The 13,633-nt window shown below is 38.5% G+C and overlaps 3 protein-coding genes and 1 non-coding gene across 4 annotated transcripts; 1 reads left to right on the top strand and 3 right to left on the bottom strand.

The window, feature by feature from the left end:
• Positions 1-2,044: 2,044 nt before the first annotated feature.
• On the bottom strand, positions 2,045-6,892 carry LOC101311935 (DEAD-box ATP-dependent RNA helicase 56-like). Its single transcript, XM_004291412.1, has 11 exons — positions 6,721-6,892; positions 6,497-6,610; positions 6,286-6,386; positions 5,683-5,855; positions 5,295-5,526; positions 5,072-5,190; positions 4,397-4,453; positions 4,122-4,306; positions 3,488-3,632; positions 3,244-3,327; positions 2,045-3,159 (listed from the first exon to the last, which is right to left on the bottom strand). The coding sequence occupies exons 2-11, from the start codon at positions 6,604-6,606 to the stop codon at positions 3,022-3,024; spliced, it is 1,344 nt and encodes a 447-aa protein (XP_004291460.1). The 5' UTR covers positions 6,607-6,610; positions 6,721-6,892; the 3' UTR covers positions 2,045-3,021.
• Positions 6,893-9,072: 2,180 nt separating this feature from the next.
• Positions 9,073-10,008, bottom strand: LOC101312513 (probable carboxylesterase 6-like). Its single transcript, XM_004291414.1, has one exon. It carries the CDS (start codon positions 10,006-10,008, stop codon positions 9,073-9,075), a length of 936 nt encoding a protein of 311 aa, XP_004291462.1.
• A 280-nt stretch (positions 10,009-10,288) lies between these two features.
• TRNAR-ACG lies at positions 10,289-10,361 on the top strand. Its single transcript has one exon. It is a non-coding gene; the product is annotated as a tRNA-Arg (tRNA).
• Positions 10,362-10,534: 173 nt separating this feature from the next.
• Positions 10,535-13,068, bottom strand: LOC101312224 (SPX domain-containing protein 2-like). Its single transcript, XM_004291413.1, has 3 exons — positions 12,734-13,068; positions 11,428-11,554; positions 10,535-11,158 (listed from the first exon to the last, which is right to left on the bottom strand). Exons 1-3 carry the CDS (start codon positions 13,025-13,027, stop codon positions 10,716-10,718), a joined length of 864 nt encoding a protein of 287 aa, XP_004291461.1. The 5' UTR covers positions 13,028-13,068; the 3' UTR covers positions 10,535-10,715.
• Positions 13,069-13,633: the final 565 nt, after the last annotated feature.

The raw sequence follows: 13,633 nt of genomic DNA, 5'->3' as shown, positions 1-13,633 counted from the left end.
TTTNTTTTTTTTGCTTTGCTTCCTTTTTGCCTATTGCTCTGTGTCTGAGCAGGGAGGAACCATGTGGGATTGATGATTAAGATGAGAAGAGGTAGTGGGTTTGTTGAAAAAGGTGTCGGCGTACTGGGATATTGGGTGAGCAGAAAAAGGAAAGTCTATTTCGGCGGATTTTTGATTCGGCACCACCACCATCATCAACAATGGCGTCTTCATTCTCACTCTTCCACTCCGCCACCGCCTCCACCGCCGCCGCAGCTCCTAAAGAGTTGTTTGCCCGCGGAACTGATGCCCCAATTTCTATTTCATCGGGTTGAATCTACAGAAGCTGGCATCGGTCACGGAGGGCATGGCCCTTGACGGTCAGCTAGCTAACTCCAAGGTCTGAGGTTCTGCTTTTTTTTTTTTAAGAAAAAAAAATAATCATTTTGTATTATCTGAGGAAGAAAGAGAAGGAAAAAGAGAGAGGGTAAATTAGCATTTTTACATTATGCAATGCCAGCTGGCAGATGACGTAACAGATCTAACGGCGCTAGGTACTAAAGTTTAGTCGAGGTTAAAACTTCATATACCTTTATGATATTTTTGAAACTTGAGATACTAAAGTTTATAAGAAGCAAAAGTTCGTATACCATTTAGATCAATTTTCTAAAATCAAATAAGGTGTGGTTTAGAGTGGCAAGATTCTCACCTGGACTTCAAACCCTTGAGCAACTCTTAAGCCTCTGAAATCTTACCAGCATTAGCCAAGGCCCATAAAACCAGTACAACAAGATGCCACTCTATATAGCGGTTGACCTGAACAAATTGGTGCACACACACAAACAACAAATTTAGATTAATGCATGAAAACACCTCACACCTATACAGGTAAGGCATAGAGATCATATGGTGAACTAGCATTGGACTACGATCATAATATATAATTCTGGAACCACAAACGTAATGAATATTCTCTTTCAATACATTCATAGTAGTAAACTTCCCCAAGAATCCTGACTACGAAGATATCAGGAAATGAATTCACCGTACTCCACATTGTCCAAGGAAAACATTAAAACTTCATCTATCCTCAACATAGAAGTGAACCTGTTGAACAAGAGTCATTGATAGATTAGGTCGAGCCATGCAGAAGCACAACACTTGGGCCCTTTTTAGAGACACCAGATCTTTAGGAAAACTTTTCAAGAGCCCCAAAACAAAATGACTTAAAATCAATGAACAAAACCTGTACGAAGATTAAAGACTACACTAACTTTTAAGGGCTGGGCATCTGATACTTGAACTACACTGTATTAAACTAGCAGTACCAAATCCTGAACTATACAATTTGCTAGATGGACCATTCAGTATAAACATCTTCACTTGCAAGTGAAAATAAAGATTGAATTTGAAGTGAAAAACTTTCTAATTTGAGAAACTTCTGTATACACAAAAGTATAATCAAACTAAATGTCTGGATCATCTGCAAATCAAGAAAAGAAAAATTCCAAAAAAACATAAAAAATGAACTGGTCCCACCTTAGAATGCAACTCAAAGGCAACAACATCATCATCATCTCCTATCCTCGGAAATCAAACAATCGACAGAATTGAAAACTACTCTCTCTCCATCTGAAGTAAGTAAAGTAACAATCTTTATTACCCGAAACAGTGCCCGTCTTTCCTCTGTTTAGTTTTGGATCGAGGAAATGGATGATGTAGTAGGAGGAAGGTCACCTAGTCACAAAGTGAGGTGTCTAAAGCTGAAGTCGTCACTTGTCGCAGTTGGTTTGGTGGATAGTATCATGGACTAGTTGGGTTCGGCTGATTCTGTTCCAATGATATCAATCCGACTGAAACATTCAACTATGGAAGAAGAAGAAGAAGAAGCAGTATCAAGTCATTTTGACTTTCTTTTTCTTTTCTCTTTAAATATTAAATGTCATTATTTGCCGACTAGAAGGCATGGCATCAGGCAAAATATTTCAATAGTCGTCAAAATTTAATGTTTACAAGCAAAATGAGGATCTACACGAGTCGATCTGCACAAGTTTTCCTCGACAAAACACGAGGATCCTACACGAGTCGATCCGACAAATGGTAGTAGAGAGCATGCTGCTGCAATTGCAGGGTTTCACCTAAAACAACTCCCATCTCCAATTGTATGTATGTGTCAGTGTGTCACGTGTGACCAGAGTCGCAAGCAGCAGAGGGTTATATTTTCTCATTACCAACATTTAGATGATAAATAGGAAGCATATCGACCAAAGAAAATCCATTTGTTTTCCAGCAACCGTGCATAAGCACAACTAGTTAATGTTACATAACACTGCAAATCAATTCTGAAAAAATTTCAATACAGCTACATCTCAAAAGCCACACATAATAAGGGGTAGGAGCTAGGCCACAATATGGTAATGTCTGGAGGATCAAACAGTCTAAATCAAAGAAACAGAATCTGCTCCAGCCGCATCCACATTCTGAACGCTATAAGCGATTTTGACGAGACAGGGACTCCATTTAAGATGGCACTGCAAACAAGAACAATAGTTATTAGCATTCTATTATGAACCACAACAGAGTAGCGTTGACAGTTATTGAACATAAGACAACAATTTACTGCTACATGGAACAATAATAAGCTAGTTTTGAAAACAGTAGAGCTGGCCGTGATGAACATAAGCCATTTACATGGATCCCGTACTACTAAAAATAACATGGTTGTTTTGATGAAACAAAGCATTTAAGCCGTAGTTGTGACATTAGCCCAAAAATTAAGAGACATTTTGCGAGATAAAAAGGATATAAAAATAAAAACAAATTCAGCAAAAACTTTAAGTTTGTAAAAGAGATAATCCCATTCAATACCAACGTTCTACACAAACTGAACAGTCATACAGTCACTCGAGGTGCAAAAGTTCAGAACCAGTGAAGATAACAATAGATTGAATCAATATTTCCATGTGTTGACATTCCTTTGCTTTTTCTTTTTGCAAAAAGGAGAAAACAATAAACGAACAGGTACCAAAAGTCACCACTATCTCATTTGTTGAACCAGTTCACTAAATGTATACAACGCACAATAACACAGAAGAAAAGAGGAGAAAAGAACATACTGTATGTGGCAGTGTCAATTTGTTCAGGAAGCTCCTTTATGTCAACCTCAAACCTCTCCTGAACCTGTCGTCGTAAAAAGTAACAATTAAATTCACCAACTGGATAAACAGCAATGTAAATAATGGTAATAAAAAGAATAGTGCATACATCATTAAGGACATCAGAGTCCGAAGCAGATGATACAAATGTAATCGCCAGCCCTTTGGTGCCGAACCTACCAGCTCTGCCGACCTGTCAATATTTGGTTTGAAGAAAGCATTTGGGTGAGCTTAAAGGCCAGTGATACATTCAGCTACACAATAATATGGAAGCAATCTAAATGCAACATCATATAAATAAATCCTTCATAACATGGAACGCGGTGAGATATCAAATGTCAAACGTGACATACCCTGTGCAAGTAGGTGTCAGCAGAGTCTGGCATGTCATAATTGATAACAATATTGACACGTTCAATATCAATTCCTCTACCAACCAAATCAGTGGCGACAAGAATCCTGTTCTGACCCTCCTTGAATCCTTTGTAGCGCTTCAACCTGCACAGGCATGCAATAGCGTTAATGTCTGAATACTGTGGCAAACAATGGTTAACATCCTAATGTTCAAAGACATTTCATTCTGTATATTGCAACAAGCACAAGGAGACACTACGATTAGGATACAGTGAGAGACATAATGTATCCAACTTGGGGTTTACACCCTAATGTTCAAAGAAAATTCACGCTGGATATTGCAACAAGCACAAGGAGATATTGAAATATAGATAAAGAGCAACCCCCAAAAACCAAAAGAAACATAATTGGGGGACCAGCACAGAATAAATCAATAACATACTCACCTAGGAAGCAATTTATATACAATCACAAAGATGAAAGACAAAACACACACACACAACACCATGCATGGTATAACAGATGTAAACTTCACCGCAAATGTTACTCAAAACATGTACACGAGACTGCATACTTCAGCCAAATAATCCTACATTAATATCAAGATATGGGAAATTATAGGACTTTACATACCTTTCTTCTTGGTTCATTCCAGAATGGATACATATCGAGGGAAAATTACACTCTGAGAGTAACTTGTTCAACTCTGCCGCTCTGCTCACGCTTTTAACGAATATGACGACCTGGTTGAAGTCCAGTGCATCGAGGAGATCATTCAGCTTGCGGTTTTTCTCTGCCTCGGTTAACTTGATGTAGTGCTGACATTTCGGACACAATGCTAAGAATGTAAGATTCATATTCCTGATCAAGTGTAAGAAACTAACAGTCAACTTATAAAAAAAAATTACCTGTACTAGACCATGGAGAGTCAACTTGGCTTCGTCATCAACATATATTTCCATAGGCTGAAAGGAACAAATGTCACAGTAAATCATATTAGGTGCCTTCCTCAAGCTAATAGAATCCAGAACGAAATGAATGACGGATGCACATCTCTTGGATGGATGAAGGATGAAGCTGGTCCATCTTTTTGTCTCCTCCAAGATACTGTTCTAAACCACTCAGCAACCACCATCAACCCACTGACGCTCAATATAATCTATTACCAAATCACCCACAACACCCAGGCACAATATCTCCAACACCCTCACACACAAAACTGGAGCAATCCAAAAACAGCTCAACCCCATACTAAAACCACTAGTGATACCTATTAAAAAAATCCTATACCGGAGAAAGAAGTAAGAAGATACTAATGCAGTACAGAAGACACCGACAACTGTCCTAAAAGACCCCCCCCCCCCCCCCCCCCCCAAACGCATACTTATATCTTTCCACTCCAGTTGTACACCATTATCAAGCCGCATATTCCAACGGCAGAATAAGGATATTGTGCAAACGCAATGCCAACAGCAAGCACCATGGGATCACCGCATACTATGTAATTAGAAAACTCTTGTAGAAAGTGGGATTATGGAAAAAGAGACTTCAAAATTGAAGTAGTACTGGCCATGGGACATTACATCTTGCATAAATTTCTTGCAAACCGGTCGGATGTCTTTGCTGAGTGTTGCAGAGAACATCATTACTTGCTTATCATGGGGCGTCATCTTGAATATCTCTTGCACATCTCTCCTCATGTCTGTGTAAAAAGCAAATAATGAGTAAAATACGGAACTATTAAGTGAAAGAAATATGATATATACATATCACACATCAATTATTTGCTGTAAAACAAAACCATACCAAGTGACTCAAGCATCTTGTCACACTCGTCGAGGATAAAATGCCTCACATTCTTTAATGAGAGGTCTTTATCTCTTGCGAGTGCTAGTATTCTTCCAGGAGTCCCAACAACAATGTGGGGGCACTCGTTTTTCAGCAAGTCCTTGTGATTTTTGATAGTGACACCACCATAGAAGACAGCAACCTTGAGATCTGGCAAGTAGGTACTGAATCTCTCAAACTCATGGCAAATCTGCACGATGTTGAGCATAAGTGAGTATTAAATACATATGAAAGTTTCAAAATCAAGGGTAAGAAGGAATCAGCAAACGTATTTAATTATTTATTTATTTTCAAATAACAATCATAAATCAGTTGTAGAATGAAAAAATGTGGATCTGAACAGTACCTGGTAAGCTAATTCCCTAGTATGGCAAAGAATAAGTGCAGAAACTTGGCCGGCCACAGGGTCAATCTGCTGCAAAGTAGATAGGACAAACACAGCCGTTTTCCCCATCCCAGATTTAGCTTGGCAGATAACATCCATTCCCAGAATAGCTTGTGGGATGCATTCGTGTTGTACTGATGTAGAACGATCCAAGGAACCATTGGTAAGTAAAACAAAACGTCTCCAATCTTTTATGAAAGTCTTTACCAGACTCTGAATTCAATATTATGGTAGTAGAACAAATTACCTGGAAAAAAAATACATTAAATTAAGCAAGCAGAAATAGGGATGAAACATCATCCCAATGGAAGAGACATCAAGATAACACAAAATCAATACTCTACCACATGTACCGCACATATGAACACAACAATTACAACGCCATAAATTGAAATCCACAACCCTTTCTCAAAGGGAATTTAAAACACCACAAAGTTTCAACAATTTAGTTCAAATAGCAACTTTGAATCTCAAAGAACTTCATAACTGACAGTTTTGCTTTTATAAACTTCAAATCTCTAATAACACAAGGCAAAATTGGAGGAATCACTGAACGATGCACACCTTCAGAAGGATGCTCAAATCCCGAGTCCACGATAGCACGTAGAAGCTCCGGCTTTAGTAGGAAATCTCTGAATCCTGAGCTGTGAATTCCAACATATCCCCTGCACAAAGCCAATAACAAACAAATTAGACCTACAGATCACTCATACAATTGGATCGAATAATCAACTAGCCAGAAACAGCTGGAAGAATCTTCGAATCAGAAACTTACTTCTTGGCGGATTCGCCATTGACTTTGGCCGCGGAGTCAGGGGCCTTCTCGTCGTCCTCCTCGTAATCGACGAGCTCCTCGTCGTAGACATCCTCCCTGGTTTCGCCCATATCTCTGCTGAAGAAACCTCCAATTAGGGTTGCGAATCGTTGAGGCGCAAATTAGGGTTTTGAAATTCGAATCCGACATCGGAGAAAGAGCTAGGGTTTGATAGAAGAATTTACCTGTGCGGAAGTGTGGAGTAGGATGAATTAGGGTTAGGGTTTAGGGGGGTTTGGGAGAGAGAGAGAGTCTGCAATTGAAAATTGTTAGCTGAAAAAATCGAATTTGAAAACTTTTTTTTGTTTTTGAGAGAGAGAGAAAGAGAGGGGGTCGGGATTTAGACCTCGACGGAAGGGAAGCGAATTGAGAGATAGATAGGGTTCGAAGATTGGGAGCCGCATATATAGACAACCAGATGCCGTAATTAACCTCGCTGTTTAACGATAATTACCATAGTACCACTGTGTCTTATTATTTATTTTATTTATTAAGAAAATATCTGGTAATATTCTCTTTTTTTCCTCAGCGATTTATTTGTTTTTGAATTTCTCTAAGCCTGTTGTGCTCAAATGTTTAGTTTAGCTCTTCCTAGAGAACTAGAAAAGCGTATTTTTCAGTTATACTTTATTGAATCATAGATAAGAAAACAAACTATAAGATATACCTTATTACATATCTGATGATAGTATGTTAGTAAGGACTTTCATTTTCTAATATTTCTAAAGTCGTAAGATTGGGCTTCTGTATATCAACCATAAAAAGAGACTTTTGTACCCAAAACCAATACATTGCTTGTTAGCAAGTTAGCATTAAGAATATATGAATGACATAACATATACTATGAAGTATTAAGTATCATTCAAGCTAGATTGATAAAAACTTATCTAAAAGGTTGAAAGAGAACAAAAAAAAAGGTAAAAATTAATTTGGTACTTGGGAGTTAGTGAGCTACCGTTCAATTATTTGGTCATTGATATTTTTCTATCAAATGTTCAAAGTTCAGCAAGGAGGCTAATGTCATTTTCAGGTCATTGGGACACAGTTTCAACCCTCCTCATTATTGGGCCTCAAGCTTCAGAATTGTGTCCAATCAAAAATCCACACTCAGCCCACTGGCCCAAATAAGTTCATAGAAAATCTGGTATTCTGGTGCCTGACTCCAGCCACATGTTTCGAGTCAGACTGGTGGTGCAAGGTTGCCAGCTAGCTCCTCCCTCATTCTTCACTCTTCAGTCTTCAATAATGGCATATGCTCTCTACTCAGCTCCTTCAAGTTCCTTCAAGGCCACCCCAGAACCAGGTCTCTCTAATTTTTTGGCATGTTCCTTATTAGAATTGAGTTGTTATGTCACTGCCTCAATGATATTTACCTATTTTGTATAGGCAAGCATATCAGTAATCAGAAGCTCATTACAATAAACTACTTCGTCCAAAATTGCCCTGCTGCTAAAGGCTTCAATGTTAAAGCTAAGGTAAACTGACCTAAATACTAGAATTCATGATATCATTTTGATGCATAGACATAGACACTAGACAAGTATTGTGCCATTATGATATTGCTCAGGTGTACTGAGATGGAATTTGTTTGGTGTTTTGAATCGCATAGGCTGCAAAAAGTGATGAAAGCACAAAGCGAAACAGCATGGTTTGTTCTGATTGTGAGGGAAATGGTGAGCTGACAGTTAGTTACTACAACAGATAGCAAGAATGTAATGTATAGGGAGAAAATCTTATTCTGTGTTTGCCAATTGTATTAATTAGGTGCAGTTCTCTGCTCTCAATGCAAAGGGAGTGGGATAAACTCCGATGACCTGTTTGGTGGACGGTTCAAAGCTGGGGATTCATGTTGGCTTTGCGGGTAATCATCACTAAGATATAGTATCTACCATGTATTAGCTCGTATGTAGGGAAGTATTCTCATGTCAAATCATGTAATATATGTTGCTGAACTCTGAGTTTGAACTACTAATAATGTCTGGTTCTTTTTTATTTGAGATTCAAATTTATACTTGGATAACGTCATATATCTTGCAAGAGACCGGCCATTACCTAAATATTCGAGGAAATCTGTTGGTAGCTATTTACTCTTGCTTGTTCTTGTTTCCTTGTAGTGGCAGAAAGGAAATGTTGTGTGGAAATTGCAACGGAGCCGGCTTTCTTGGAGGTTTCATGAGCACTTCTGATACCACAGCCGAATGAGCTGGTCACCGTCAGGTGCAGGCCTCTTCTAGCTGGACTAATTGTATGCTTATGTACATTAATTGAAATATGTAGTGTTATAGTCTTCTTAATATTGATTCCTTAATTTGCAGTATATATGCCAATGATCTTGTAGGCTATCAGTACTTGCTATGAGACGAAATTTTTTATTTGGAAATTCAGATAATTATATGGATTGGCATCTTCAGTGTTGCATACATGATACATATGAACAAGATTTACTAAATTCATAAAGAACTAGAAGGCTTTCCTATCTCCATTATTTTCCATATGGTTTCATTACATATCCTAGTAATGGTCATCTGAAATAGCAGCTAATAGTTCCAAATGAAATCATTCATGTTTTTCTGAAGCAAACGGGTTGCCTCACAATCGGGTTTGAAAACATGAAATACATGGGACTCGTTCTCAGCCTCAACTAGCTTCACCTCAACTCCTTTTCTCTGCAAAAACTCTGCATACATTACACCTCTTTCTTTCAAAAAATCCAGTTCAGCAACATAAACTGTCACAGCAGGAAAATCGTTGCGCCATTGCGTTAGAGACAGTTCTGTCTTGTCAAAGTTACATCCAAAATAGTCGCGATTGGAGCCCTCAGGTATACTGAGTCTCCAGAACATGTCATTGCTTGCCACATTCCCAACTGCCTCTTCATCTGTTGACATCTCTTTATCAGTTCTCCTTTCACTCCCAAAATAAGGATGTATCAACAACAGTCCTCTTATCTTGACATGAATGAGTGAATTGTGCATAGTTTTCACAGCAACATTGTGTGCTATGTTCCCTCCAGCACTGTCACCGGATAGGAAAACCCGGGAGAGGTCAGCCTTGTTCAGCCATGGATCACAGCTTGCCTGGTGACGAAGCCAAACAAGTGATTCATAACAGTCTTCATAAGGTATTGGAAGCCGGTTCTCTGGAGCCAAACGGTAGTCAATTGAGAGAACAATCGATTGCGATGCAACAGATAAGTCTCCTAGGAAATGATGGTAACCAATCCAAGTGGTTGAGCCAATGCAGAAGCCTCCACCATGAAAATAAACCATAACTGGAAGCTTACTAGAGGATGTTGGATCACAAGGAATGAAGATCCTCCCTGTAATTGGTTTCGACGAGTCGATGACAACATCCTTGAACTTGTATCCATTGGAGGGTTCTGATGAGGCAGTGACTATCCCGGGGGAAAAGCGTTTCACAGTTCCATCAGAAAAGACTTGGAGAAAGTCTGGTGATTCTTCAACTATAAACATTTTTTGTTGGAATAGGGAGGGTCATAGTTTGTGGGGGTTTATATAGTCACCAAAAGGAATCAGAATTTACGTAATGTACTAGAGTTGATTTGATGTTAGGTTTCTCATGTAACTTGCATTCCATAAGTCTCTATAATGGTTGGTAGAATGTAGAATGGTTAGTCATCAAGGAGTGCGTTATGTAGGATTTGTAGGTTTCAACCTCTCAAGTCTCAACTACTTCCAATGGTAAAACTTCAATTTTGATAAGTAAATTATTTACCAGCCAACTACCAATAACGACTCCGTGGCCCAATGGATAAGGCGCTGGTCTACGAAACCAGAGATTCTGGGTTCGATCCCCAGCGGAGTCGTTTTAAGTTTTTTCTGTTTTCTGTTTTCACACCTCTTTTTTTTCTTGCTTACCACCAAAACTAAAAAAGTCTTATAGAAGTTGATCCAAAAGAAATTCCTACAGAAGAAGAAAAAAAAACATCAACCTTAAACACAAGGATTTGGAGTTGATCATCCATCTATTGAGAGGCCATTTTCACATTTGACATTCAGAAAAGCAAACTCAGTCATGGTGATTTACAATGACTAGGGAAAAATGCAGAGGGGATGAATCACAAAGGGTCCATCCTTTAGTTTTTTTCCTAAGCATACAATACGTATCTATCTACCAGCTTAAAATCCTCAATAGCAAGAGTAATCTTTCATCCAAATTTTCATTTGGCTTCTTGTTGTAAAACATGTATGTTCTTTGAATCCTCCTCCACCACATTTATTTGCAAAGGGGGCAATGAAAATGCACTCACAGTTGAGCTTCCACTCCGAATATCCTTCAAGACACGCAATGCGGTTTCAGTTTGCTTCCCGTACACGCTCTCCAATTGCTTTATTTCTGCAAGTTCTATAGGAGCTTTCCGTACAATTTCTCTAGTTTCAGTCACAGGCTCAGAGTCGCTCTGTTCTTCTGCTTTGGCTGCTTCAGATGGACCTGATGGGTCATTCCTGGAGAAGACGTGATCAAGCATCCCCTCACACTCCTTCACGAGCTTATCGAGTACCTCAGTACTGAAGAATGGCTGTTGCATGACCCGTTGGACAAAGGGAAACCGAATGAGAACACCAGTTCGCTTGTCATGTTTCTTCAGAATCTTCAATAGTCCTGTTGACAGAACGCAGACACACCAAAAGAAAGCAAATGAAAAAACAGATATCAGACTTTCATACATGGAGAGAGAAAAAAAAGAACATAGAGAAGATTGACGAGTTGATCCCTCAATCGGAACCATTGTATTTATGTGACAGGTGAAAAACAAGACAAATCATATAGACCACAGAAGAAAGCAATATGTTCTCCTATCAATCAAAGATGTATGCCTCATTCAAACTTAAACAATAACGTCAATTGTTTCAACAAATAAAGATGACTACCTGTATAGTTGAGTGCACTGTAGTTCTCTAACAAAACCATCTCTCCATGAAAATCAACTATTTCTCTCCCTACTCTCATCAACTCCTCATTTGAATCTTTGGCTTCTGCCACCCTATCCTGTAGCTCCTGCATTTACAAACAGACCAAAAAACAAAAGGTATAAGAAAACAAATCTTCACCAATTGCCAGGGAATTCAGTAATAGCTATACGCCTCGAACAAACAATTAATGAATTAATGGGAACAGTGCAGGAACAAATAAGCATATTTGCACCTTTACTAAGAGTATATAACATCCATTATTTCACATTCAACATATAGTTGTCTTGTCCAGTGTAAGACTAGTAAAAAAAAAAAAAGAAGTGGGGCAGTGCATTATCCAATGGCGAACAGAGTTTCACAGGGATAAATAACATGGTGATGGTGCTTACTGCCAAACAAGGACAAGAGACTCAAACGGAAAGCGGAAAAGAGGAAACCGAAACATACTTCAAGAAGCGCATAGATATACCGCATTTTAGAGGACAAGAAGATTCAAACAACTAAAAACTGGAGGCCCGTATGGAAAACAGCTATCTGTCAGTAACATAAAAGCTTCACACGCGAAATTCAGAATTCTTTTTGGTAATCTGACGTCATCGCCCCGCTAAGGGCAAAAGATATGGCTTCATGAAAGTTAATACATAACGCACAAATCTTTCCCAAAAGGTTTATTAGTAATTTCGGAAAATCTAAGTTAAAACATCACTGACCATTCAATAACAACAATAATAAATGCTTGCAGACGCGATCACACTACTACTGAACACCACAAAAACTAAACTTTGCATTTGTTCAACATATCTGTTCCCCATATACTTCCTAAGATTACACAATGCACTCAAATGTCACACATACAAAGTTGATTCTGATTTCCAATACCAAGTATTCAATCAACGGAAACTAACTATACTCTTTTCACCTGCGAAAGCCTAAAGATTCCAGTTGATATACTAAACGAAACACGTCGATTGAAGGAACTTACACTTCCTTAAAACTAAAATATTACCATCCTTGCTTTCATTTGCTTCTAAATTATGTGTTACATTGCTTTTGTATTGCAGAGCCTAAACACTCTTGAACAATCGCAGGTTTTCCTATTCAGATTAGCTAGTAATTACACGCATAAATCAAGATTAAAAGAAAACTACACAGAAATGCATGGAACTTTTCAACCAAGCGATTAAATCAATCAATTCCTGAACAATTTCTCATGCTCTATAAATCGAATCGTTTTATTCAATTAACAGAATTAGGATTGAATTACCTTCCATCTAATCACGTACTCTTCTTCTTTCTCCTCAAAAAACGAATTGAACTTCTCCATTTCATTCTCCAACAACCTCACGAAATCAGCGACCTCCTTGGACACGTCACCGCCCTCGTCGTCCGTGCGCGCCTCGTCGTCGGTCAATCTCGGCCGTTTACTCGGCGGCTTGTCGCCGTCTTTGGGATAGATCAGCTTCAATTGCTTCTTGAGGTCCTTGTAGGACAAGAACTTGTCCCGCCATTCCGGCAAGGCCTCCTCGACCAGGATGCCGAGGCTCTTCGAGAACTTCATGATTCCGAGATTTGGAGCTTTCCGGTGAATTGACGGTTGTGAAGCGACGACGTTTTGGGGGTGTGAAAATTAAAGAGAGAGAAGAAGAGAGAGAAGGGTGGAGGGAGAGAGACGGAGGTTAAAGTAGCGTGGGAATCAGAATATTCGTCAAGTGTGGCATATTCTTTTCTTTTTTCTCTGATTTGTAGTGGGAATATTCTCGTGGGTTTGACTAAGAAAACGATGTTTATATGGTAATTATTTATTTTATTTTTTCTTTTTATATATATTTTTGGATAAAGTTCCACACAGACTATGTGGCACACTGGCATCAGATAAGAAAACAAAATCATATCGAGCTAATTTGAAAAGAAAATAAAAATACAGTGAATGAGTGTATCGTATGACTTATATTTTACGATTAAGACAAAAATCATATTTAAGTAAAACTATACCCAAATCGGTAGAAGACTTAATTCAACCTCTTATCTTAAAGAAATGGAAAGTTAAGCTTAACAAGTGGAATTGTGGAAGTGATTGATTATAAAATCGATTCAGGTGAGTTATCTGCCAGTTAAATAAGTATACAATCTCAAACGTCTAAATGGGTATAGATGGAGGATCAAG

The sequence above is a fragment of the Fragaria vesca genome, linkage group LG2, assembly GCF_000184155.1.
Source record: "Fragaria vesca subsp. vesca linkage group LG2, FraVesHawaii_1.0, whole genome shotgun sequence".
NCBI lineage: Eukaryota > Viridiplantae > Streptophyta > Magnoliopsida > Rosales > Rosaceae > Fragaria > Fragaria vesca.
Note: the sequence above shows the minus strand (reverse complement) of the source record. Positions and strands in the feature narration are given on the sequence as shown.

What these genes read in the sequence shown, in the direction of transcription:
- LOC101311935 (XM_004291412.1), bottom strand. Translation starts at nt 6,606, where the DNA reads ATGGGCGAAACCAGGGAGGATGTCTACGACGAGGAGCTCGTCGATTAC. An exon ending in ATTTGAGCATCCTTCTGAAG is followed by an intron (nt 5,856 to 6,285) that starts GTGTGCATCGTT and finishes GTTCTACATCAG; the next exon opens with TACAACACGAATGCATCCCA. An exon ending in ACTCTGATGTCCTTAATGAT is followed by an intron (nt 3,160 to 3,243) that starts GTATGCACTATT and finishes TTACGACGACAG; the next exon opens with GTTCAGGAGAGGTTTGAGGT.
- LOC101312513 (XM_004291414.1), bottom strand. Translation starts at nt 10,008, where the DNA reads ATGTTTATAGTTGAAGAATCACCAGACTTTCTCCAAGTCTTTTCTGAT.
- LOC101312224 (XM_004291413.1), bottom strand. Translation starts at nt 13,027, where the DNA reads ATGAAGTTCTCGAAGAGCCTCGGCATCCTGGTCGAGGAGGCCTTGCCG. An exon ending in AGTACGTGATTAGATGGAAG is followed by an intron (nt 11,555 to 12,733) that starts GTAATTCAATCC and finishes TTGTAAATGCAG; the next exon opens with GAGCTACAGGATAGGGTGGC. An exon ending in CAGTGCACTCAACTATACAG is followed by an intron (nt 11,159 to 11,427) that starts GTAGTCATCTTT and finishes TTCTGTCAACAG; the next exon opens with GACTATTGAAGATTCTGAAG.